The 10,525-nt window shown below is 37.1% G+C and overlaps 1 protein-coding gene across 1 annotated transcript in view; it reads right to left on the bottom strand.

Annotated features, from left to right (window-relative positions):
* LOC104159199 (ethanolaminephosphotransferase 1-like) overlaps positions 1-5,891 on the bottom strand; it is a gene marked incomplete at both ends in the record, with an annotated part of 15,836 nt that extends 9,945 nt beyond the window's left edge. The window contains 2 exons of the mRNA XM_009697042.1: positions 3,609-3,683; positions 5,783-5,891. Coding sequence (XP_009695344.1) covers positions 3,609-3,683; positions 5,783-5,891 — 184 coding nt within the window. The remainder of the gene's footprint in view (positions 1-3,608; positions 3,684-5,782) is intronic.
* Between the last annotated feature and the right edge of the window lie 4,634 nt (positions 5,892-10,525).

Genomic DNA, 10,525 nt, shown 5'->3' with positions numbered 1-10,525 from the left:
CTTGGCAGTGCTAGGTTTATGGTTGGACTTGATGATCTTAAAGGTCTTTCCCAACCTAAACAATTCTATGATTCTAAGAATACCTTACTGTTAAGGTCAGTTCTGTGTTGATCATTTTTAATACTTAAGTGCTTGAAAGATCGCCAAACACTGTACTGGGTCTCACTCCAAGGATGCAGTTGGACAATATGGTTTGAGTCAATCTGAGAGTTCACTGCTGTTGAGCAGGGGAGGACCTGTAGCCTGCTCAGCTGGTGGAAAGACAGCAAACATTATGTTTTCTTCTGGGTCACTGAACAGAATTGGTGCTGTGAACGGTAGAAAAGGCAAGGGAGATGGCACAAGGGGGGGGTGGTGGTGAATGCAAGGAGGAGGGGGAGGAAGGGGGTCTAGCAGCTGTAAGCTTTCTCAGTTGTACTGTCAAACCATACTCTTAGTCTCTTCTCTGAGACTGTGCTGATGAGAAATAGAAACATTTTCTTCTTAAAGCTGAAGTGTAAATAGCAGGATGAACCTCTTCAGAAAAAGTATACAGAACAAACCTTACAGATTACTTATTGCTATCCTGAATCTCAAAATAACATGGAGAATTTTTTTTCTTTTTAATGTTACTTGGAAGGTACTATAGCTAACAATTATTAGCTATTGATAGCATTAGTAACCCAAAACTACCAGAGATACAACTCAGCAGAGTGAGACCACAGCTGCTACAGATCATATGCTACTTACTTCTCCAGATTATTTGGCAGTACTCTGAGTTTTGTTTAATGTAAATATACTTCAGGGATCTAAACCAGGAAAACATGAGATTTCATCTTGTACAGATTTTAGACTACCTCCCTATTGTAATACCTAAACAGCTGTGAGATATCCTCCGCTCAAATACAAATCTCTTGAGACAGTTCTCACAACTCTAAAAATTAAAGATCTCATAGAGGATTTCAAATATGGCTTGCCCTCTTCTAGAACCGCATTCTCTCTCCATTAACATTACCACTGAATTGTCAGCATCTTACTGAAATATGCAGAAAGAAAACCGTATAGGCTTGAGGTTACTTGAATAATGTTGCTACAAATGTAGAAATTCTTTAGGCTGCTAAAGGATACTTCTGAAACTTAACTAGCAAATAGGTATGTAAATATCCCTAAACAGGTTCTGGTCTTTTCTATTTCAAGAACACCTATCCCAAATCAGAGATAATTCACTTATAGGGGTAATACTTCTCAAAAATTACAACGACAGAAGATTTGTCTGCTCATAAATTATTTTAGGTTGTCACAAAAGAATGTTCACATTAGATACTAATATATGTACATCAGTGAAAGAGTTGTTTTCATTTTGCAGGAACTTTAGTTTTACTAATAAGAGTTAGGCTTATAATGGTGTCATGAAACACAGTACTTCTAATTATAATGGGAATGGATATAGGGAAAAATACAGGAACTGTGTAACACATATGTAAAATTGCATTTTCACAAATCTCTACCCACATTTTCCATGTGGTTTCACTAGCTTTTTAAGAGACTGAAAATATTTTTTGTTTTAGGTTTCAGTTTGAAATCATTCACGCCAACAATGGTGTATGTTCAATAGCAGACATACACTGTCCCACACTTCCACTGCTTTTGAATTCTTATATTATGATTTTGTCTCATAAAAGTGCATAAATCTTCAGTTTTATTAGAGTTTATACAACTTTTAAACAGTGAAATTCAAAATAACAGCAAACAGCAGTCCATTTACAGAAAAGGAAAAGATACCAAACCACCTTAACAAAGGGGGAAAAATAAGAGCAGCATGCTAGGGAATTTGGAGAGAGTAACTGTGTCATTAAAAAGAAGCTGAGAGAGATTAAAGCTGCATATTTGGTTAGTTATTATGGCTCTTTGCAGTCTTCCAAAGGGAAAACTTTGACCATGCAGAATTAAATCTGAGACTAAATAGTTCATGAAGTGGCTTGGACAGCAGACATAAAAATCTACATATACATCAGTTCATTATAGTTCTGTCAACATCATACTCCTTGTCTTCCAAGTATTAGGAACTATAGGCCTCACCAGCAAATAACATCTACATTAAGAATCTCAGAAGCTGAATTTGCAATGAACTTTCTGGAGTGTCATACACTAACAGCTCAAATATGTAATTCCTATTTATGAAACAACAGCCACCTCATTAAATTCCATACAATTACATAAAGAATGGTTTTCACAAAAGAAACTGCTGCTTCTGCTAACGATTATAGAGAGCTGTTAGGGAAATCTGACTGGTACTCAGCTTCAAGGGATGGTTGTCCCAGTGATTTTTATGGTACAAACAGAGAGAAATTCTGGACAAAACAAATTTGGCACAAACTTGCCACTTGAACAGAAATGCCAAGGCATTTACCACACAGAGGGAGATGTCTGCACAAGGGGATACCCTCAGGTTAATCAAGATGGCTCCACACGCATGAGTGGAGTGGCCAGCATCTTTGCACGACGCTGCGGCGTACATCCAGAACATATTTATATCTAGCATGGGTATCTTACGTATGGCACACAAATGGATGGCTACACTCCGCAATGCAGGGCCTTATAAGAACCAGCTCCAAAGAGAGGGTACGTTTACACAGCACAGTGCAGATCATGTAAACATAATACCTTGAGTACCCTCAAAAATTAACTCTGTTGCACCATGTTGTGGAGAGATTAGTTTGGAATGAGTTAGCTTTGGAAGAGAAAGTAAAAAAGCCATGCTAATGTGGATCTCACTCCCAGATCTGCATCAGTTCAGGTCTATGTCTTCACACCACTGCACATCAAGGTGCAACGTACCTAAAAATACAGTCATGGTATGATATAAAAATTAAAAGTGGAATATGAAACTGAAACTGAGGTGTAGGTGTTATGGGAGAAAAGCAGCAACAGGAAAGAAAAAAAAAAAATCATACTTCATCTCCATAAGAAGCTCAGGCCTGTCACCACATTCACACCATCTCTCCTGACACGGGCCATAAGCACCGAAGTGCCTAACACAATGCTACACTCATTTTCCTTTTTCTCTGCTTTGCACTTTATTTTCCCTGTCTTTGAAAGCTAATGCTAATTTGAAACCCTCTGCCAGGCCTGTCACCACATTCACACCATCTCTCCTGACACGGGCCATAAGCACCGAAGTGCCTAACACAATGCTACACTCATTTTCCTTTTTCTCTGCTTTGCACTTTATTCTCCCTGTCTTTGAAAGCACCCTCTGCTAATGCCTGTGTCAGGGAGCTTCTCAGAATGTCATCACAGGGGGCCAAAGATTTTTATGAAACTCAACAGCAATGACTGCTGCTACATAATGATTCCCCCTGTTCCTCTCAAACAATGTGAACTTTCAAGAGGGATAAGAGCTACAGTCATAGAACCTCTAATATATAATTAAAAATGCTGTTATTTGCAATTTTTTAAGTCTTACGGATGTTTTTTGGTGTGGATTTTTTTAATCTGAGAGAACTGGTTTGGAGAGAGATCAATAATTTATCCGATTTATCCTCTTCATCTCAGTATCAGCCCGAGTGAACTAGTAGATAAAACCATATGAAGACGTAAGACATGTAAATTATTTCATTGTACTTTACCTAAAGCATAAGCACAAAAGGTGGTAAAAGCACTGAACAGCCATACCCAGGTGGGAATAAGTCCAGGACTGGTACCTGAAATAAATCGGGTAGTGAGTCAGTGTAATAGCTATTAACATCAAAGAAATCCACTGAGATATGCATATACATTTGAACAAGCTGCCACTGATTAGCCCACCACGTCAAAACAGATTGAAATAGTTGGCTTTGACCTTAAGTCATCAGTGAGCTCTAGCAAAGAAGCAATAAGCAGGCTTGAATGTGTTTACACTGTAAAGGAGAACAGATAAGGTAGGGGGTTTTTGGTCCTGAAATGACTCTAATACTGCACGTAATAATGATAGTTGATAACGACTGCTAGGCAAAAATTTTCACAGGTCATGGGAAGACCACCCATCTACAAATAATGTTTATGTAATATTTAAAGACAAAAAACATGTCATTTTCAAGCATGATCATTATCATTAGCGCCAACATGGGATTTGTGTAGCACTTTTACCATACAGATCTGAACAGGGATTTTTTTGTCCTCAGGCTAGGGTAGATATTAGCACCCTTTTTTTTTTTCCTTGGAAAAAAAGGAAAAGAAAGCTGAATTGGACAGAACCCAGGGTTCTGTTATTGCTCTGTTGATAGCAATAACCCAAGATTATTGTTGCTCTTTTAAAGATATCAATCCTTTTTCCAAAGAGCATTCTATTTAACTTAAATATAATCCAATAAGGACTACATCGGCACTAAACAACTGTAAGTGCAAAGCCCTCTGAGGTTTCTGGCATTCGGCACCGAACACAGGGAACCCGTGCCCGCAGAGCTGGGTCCTTGCTGAACGGGGAGATGCCAGTACCTAAAGCAGTGCCCTGACCACCTTTCTCTCAACGCCTCATCTTGCCACTCTGAAAGAAAAAATAGCAATTCCTGACTCCTAGCTGCAAATTTTCAAACTGTAGAATGAAAACCAGCTGTCCCGGAAATTAAGTCTTTTATTTCTGATCCTAGGTATGGGATTGATATATGATACTCAAAAGGCTCATTAGGTTGCAGGAACGTTTTCAATCAATTGAGAAATGATGGGCACTGTTCTCGTGTGAAATCGAGAAGAGGCTTGCAAACTACACATAGAGGTCTCAACTCTAACAGCCTTAATCACCATTTCAAATGTCTTCAAGTTCAATGTGTATCTACTGGGAATGTGTCAAGATAAAATTATCCCATTAAAAGATCTGTGCTGGATGCTCTTTTATTGCAGAACTTAGTAAATATCAGCTGCATTAATAAAAACCCAAGTGTTTAAGGATGAGGTCAGATAACTACATAACATGCTGGTCCTGAAAACTTAATGCTCATACAGGATAATTTTTGAACCAAAGCTGCTAACAAGTATCCCTGCCTCTAGAATTGTTGTGACAAATGCACAAAGAGCTCACACCTAAGGGTACCTCCTAAACCTAACCACAGGCATAAGAAATCAAAGGCAGTAAAAAAACCCACACATGATTGTCTCAGGAAATAAGTATTAAGTCTTCAAAAATTGTCCAGTTTAAAGAAAAGCAAAGCTTTTTACATATTAACCACCCTGGAGATGCTTACTACTTTCTGTAGGCTCCAACAGCTGGTTTGAGAAGCCCAGAACTGAACACACCCTACGCTCCGGGGCAATCCGCTCCAAAAAGCTTTTGACTTGGTCTGCTGTGAGGAATAAATATGGACTTGGACTTTGACAGTCATACTTTCAAGAGACATTTATTTAGAAATTATTTTTACTTTGTCTTGAGTAGGGAGGGGGAGTAATGAAAGGGAAATTAACTCATTCAGGCATCAATTTAGGTATTAGGAAATGTGAAACCATTTATAATTTTATGAATAACATTAGGGTGGGGTTTGGCTGTGTATTTAAATCCTGGAACACGCTTTAAATAAAACGAGATATTATCATAGACTTCAAGTAGCATATGCTGAAACCCACATTTAGGGATGAAATTAAACATGATTTTTCAACAAAATTATCAGAATTTATAATGCCATGTGTGAGGTCAGATCCTCCTATATGCACATGGAGCCTCATTAAGAGAATGAGTGGAAGATTCAAGTATCTGATACCTCCCTGTATCATTCAGAAGTATAACATAAGCAGCTCACTAATTCTGAAAAATTACATGAGAATATTTATTTACCTGAGGCAGTGTAGTCCCAGTCATAAAAAGATATTAGAAAATAGTTAACTAAAATCATGAGAAATCCAGAGAATGTTAACAGGTTGGGAGCAATCCACAAAGGCACTATCTGTTAAAAAAGAAAGAAACAAAATCTAAGAAAAACTGTATTTCAAATTGTAAGTTCTATTTTAATTAAATATTTTTTATCAGGAAAGGAGAAGCCTATATATGACATCAGCAACGTTCAGATTGGTGCATATTTTCCCAAAAATGTCATTTAAAAATGTCGTATTTCCTACGCTATACATTACCCTCATTTTCCCAGCCACCGAGGAAAGCTTCTGGCAATTGTGCGTATCACAACGGAAAGAAGACTGCAGCACCCCAGTGTGGTAATTCAGCATCCACGTGGCAGGGGTTTAAGCATTCTATTCCCACACTGTAACAAGGAAATTTCTTCTTCTAAAATATGTCGATAATTTCCAACTCAAAACATCAAGAAAATCAGATGCTGAGTGCATTACACTTTCAGATCCAGAAGATCTCCCTGTTACAAGCAGCTCCCTACTTCTCTACACAGTAACTTTCTGCAAGGTCTCTCTCTTGAGTCATAAATTATAAACACTCCATTAATTCATTTTACTTTGTAGAGCGCTGAAAAGGACTCTCTGTCTTCACCTAAGCCTCTAATTCTTTGTCCCATTAACCGTTCTCAGCTATTCATCCCCTGCGGCTTTAGGGTACTCCTTACACTGCAACAGGGATCCTTTTTGGTAATACTCTTCCCAAGTAACACAGTTTCTCCAGAATATTTTTGGAAATAGCATACACAGCTTTCACCATGACTTTTAGACAGAACACATTTGCAGGAATACTAAGTATCAACCACTACCATCACTCAAACACACAGTATCAATATATTCAAAATACAAAAATATTGGAGGCTTATAATCAAATTCTTTGGAGTGTCTAAGGACTGAAAATGTACATAAAGTACTCTGACGCTACAAAATTTTACAAAACAGTATTAAAGAAAAAGAAGTTAAATAATTTCAGATACTAATAATAGTTTTGAAATCAAATGTTTCGTTAGTTTCTTTGGACTAGCTAGATGGACAGACAGATGAAAATATATTAATTTATATACATCTTTACAATTTATATACCTCTATCCTATTACTACATGAAAAATTTGTATCTAAAATTTGAATGCTTGTTCTGATTAATTATCCTGACTAGATCCCCTTTTTCTACTACAGAACAATTAATAATATTAAGGAGAAATTGTGCAACTGATGTTGTACAGTGTACAGTGTGAAATTTCAAAACCCAAATGAAATAACTGAAAAATATTCAGGAATTATTTCTTAGATGTTTTCTTTAATAACTTCAGGAAAAAAATATTAAATCTGATAGTTGCTTTCCTTATGACCAGGATTTTATCACTAATTTTAAAATATTGTATGCCAGCTCTTATAGTATTTAAAATACATCATGGAACGCATACGGCTACAACAAAAAATTTTAACGTTTCTTTCATTCTGAGTCTTCAAAGGCCCAATTGTAAATCCCTAAGAACAGGTGCCAGCAAACGTCCCCTGAAGCTCCTTTAGGAGAACACGCAAGGAGGAGCACATCTCCTAATTTTGCTACCTGGGGACGCAGAAACCTTGTCAGATGGAGGCATGGTATGAATCGCCTGCTGTGGAATTTATCTGATGTCTATGACCTTACATGAAATAAGAAGGACAGATGCTGAAGAAATTCTGGACTGGGCTCTTTTAGACTAAACATAGACCAAAATAGTGCGTTAAGACAACCTACGGATGAATCGTTTACGTGGATATACAGACGCCATTTATTGTTTTAAAATGACTGATTCCTCCTGTATGATTCACAATAATTGTTGACTATTAAATAAAGTGGGGCACTCTAAATGTCTGCTTTCTAATTAGGCTCATCATTCTAAAGAGTCACAATGTCATTACTAAGTTATTAAAGGAAATAATTTATGCTTACACAGTGCAAACACGAAGGCGTTATTTTAAACCACTTTCTTGCTAACATCATGTATTTTAAGAAGGAAAGCATCAAAGGATGATGTTATACTTGCAATCCCTTTGGCTAGTAGACCTACCATGAAAAACAGTTACAGGAGCTCTATCCTAGGGAAAGCGGCCTCTCCTGCAGTTAAACCCCTAGGCATACTCTTTTGATCCTTACCGAACCTAATCTGTCTAGGTATTTGGAAAGTATCCCAGCTGCAAAATCCCTTTTGTTATATTTAATGCCATTTATTCTTTTGGTTGGTATTACACTACCATCACCCTATTTCACAATTCAAAAATTACAGTGTATTAAAGATTAACTTCTTCCACATGTTGCAAAAATACAGCCTGAATTTACTAGTAACCTATAGAAGGATATGTTGCAATATTTCTTAGCTAATTAACAGACAGCAGAAGTCTAATACATCAATGCTCTACATGATTAATACAACTGGAGGTGCCACTGGGGAGAATCAGGTCTGGCAAAACCATTGTACGTTTGAATATTTTAGTTCAACAAAATACTAACTGGTTTCTGTTTTAACAGGTCTACAGCCATTCATCCCCAAAGCCGTAATACAAACAGCAAATGTTTTAATACATAAAATGACTATTTGGATAATAAATGGTAAAGTACACATATTTATATAAAGCTCTGCTCAAACTTGAAATATTCCTTAACTAAGTCACTTGAGACCACTAAAATTCTACTCATGCCCAATTCTAGTGATAAAATCAAGTTCATAAAGGCAACAGAGGGGGAGTTAATTGACTTCAGTGAGGCTGGTACACACCTGTGTATCCCTGTGGGATTTCCTCCTTTTCCTCTCATTGTCCTGCACAAACGTGATTTCTCATAAATACAAACAGAGGAGGAGTATTCAGTTTGTGTAGTAGCTAAGTAATACTATCCGTTATCTGTCAGGCAGCACATGATTGTGCTTTGTTATAAAATACAAATCTTAATTAAAGGCAAAAGGACAGAGCATTGAATTAATTACAGATGAAACACCTATACTTGCATAATCAGAATAGTTTTAAACAACATGTAGAGAAAGTTAATTGTTATTCTGTAGTTTCATATGGGTGTTACTATAGTTTCATACAATGTGGAAAAGCTGCCATGGACAGGAGTATCTCAGAGTACTTCAAGCCCATCCAGGTATGAAACACTTTCTGCTTTAGCACCACATTCAACATACTTCAAGCCCATCCAGGTATGAAACACTGCCCTTCACTTTCTGCTTTAGCACCACATTCAACGTGTTTCTGAAGCACATGCATCTGAAAATCACACTCAAACTGACACAGGCACATGGTACCGTATGTAAGAAAGACGTCTTTGGAAGCGGAAAGAGAGCAAGGTAACCCTCAGGATTTCCAGGCAAATTTCTAAATAAATGTACAAATTCTTTGCTTTTCTAGCATCACCACCACAGACAAATGAGTTGGGTTATGACAACATGTTTTCAGTTCTTACATATGTCAACATCCCAGCCCATGAATTCTCACACCTTCTCTAATGTCAGGTTCTTCTTAATTTCCCATAACGTAGGAAATATATCTTACAACGAATGATAATGTCTCATAACATAGGAAACATATCTTCCAATCAATTCTGTGTTAGAGAATACAGAGAAAATTGTGTTGCAATTAGGACTAAATTGACATATGAAAGGCCAGACCCAAATCCCAAGCCTCTCTTCTCATAGATTTTATTTTTTTTTTTGCTTGGCTCTGTGAATCTCAGGTAGGTTTCTTAACTCCTCTAGAATCTGGTAAAAATAGTCCCTGTGGAATGTTTATTTTTACCAGATTAGAAGCTAAAAGATAATTGATTCATATCTGCAAATGGATGTATTAGGACATCTGAACTGAGAGAAATTACTTCTCCCAGTCATCAAGAAGTACATTGTACTGCCCAATTTTGAATGAACTTCTTAGATGCAATGTTTCTTCTTCTTAAAAAAATATCCCAGCTTTACTATAGCTCCCTATTGCAATGCACTGTTCTATTTAAATAGAAACAAGATGATATATTGAAAATGTAGATTCAATATTATATTCTAGATCACAGAATATTATAGTCTAGAGCACACTCATAGCCCAGGTATAATGCTTACAACAGGTACAAGCCACAAAAAAAATCAGTGACATGTAAATGCATTCAAAGCTTCTCCTTCTAAAAATAACACTTGATCACATTTATTACAATACCACTGTTCTACTTACACATCAAGAGAAAAAAAAAGTATTTTTTGGTGAACAGATGAGCAGAATTTTCTTGGACTGAGTTTGGGACAACAGTTACTGCCACACCTGGTTTCCATATCTAGCCAGGAACAAAACCATTCTAGTAGCTTCCATTCCTACTAATATTTTACAAACAGTTAAATTTTGGCCAATGAGTTTGGTGCTCTACCAGTTCTCATTTTTATCTCTAGGAGCAACCAAGGTGACCCTGCTGCAATCTCCATTACATACTGCTTTCCCCTCTGCAGATCTGCATTCCCAGCTCCTCGGCAGGACTCTGATTTTACCTGGCAGTATCTTTTAACGTTAGAATGACTACTTCTGCAAAAGCTAAGAGCAATATAATTTCCCTTTGAATCCTTGTGAGACATCACTGAGAATTACCCTGTAATGCTCTTGCACCAGAAGGCAAAGGAGAACATTCTTTGCTGTATCTTCAGCGTTCAAACCAAACCAAAAC

The sequence above is a fragment of the Cariama cristata genome, unplaced genomic scaffold (assembly GCF_000690535.1).
Source record: "Cariama cristata isolate BGI_N322 unplaced genomic scaffold, ASM69053v1 scaffold23753, whole genome shotgun sequence".
Lineage (NCBI taxonomy): Eukaryota > Metazoa > Chordata > Aves > Cariamiformes > Cariamidae > Cariama > Cariama cristata.
Note: the sequence above shows the minus strand (reverse complement) of the source record. Positions and strands in the feature narration are given on the sequence as shown.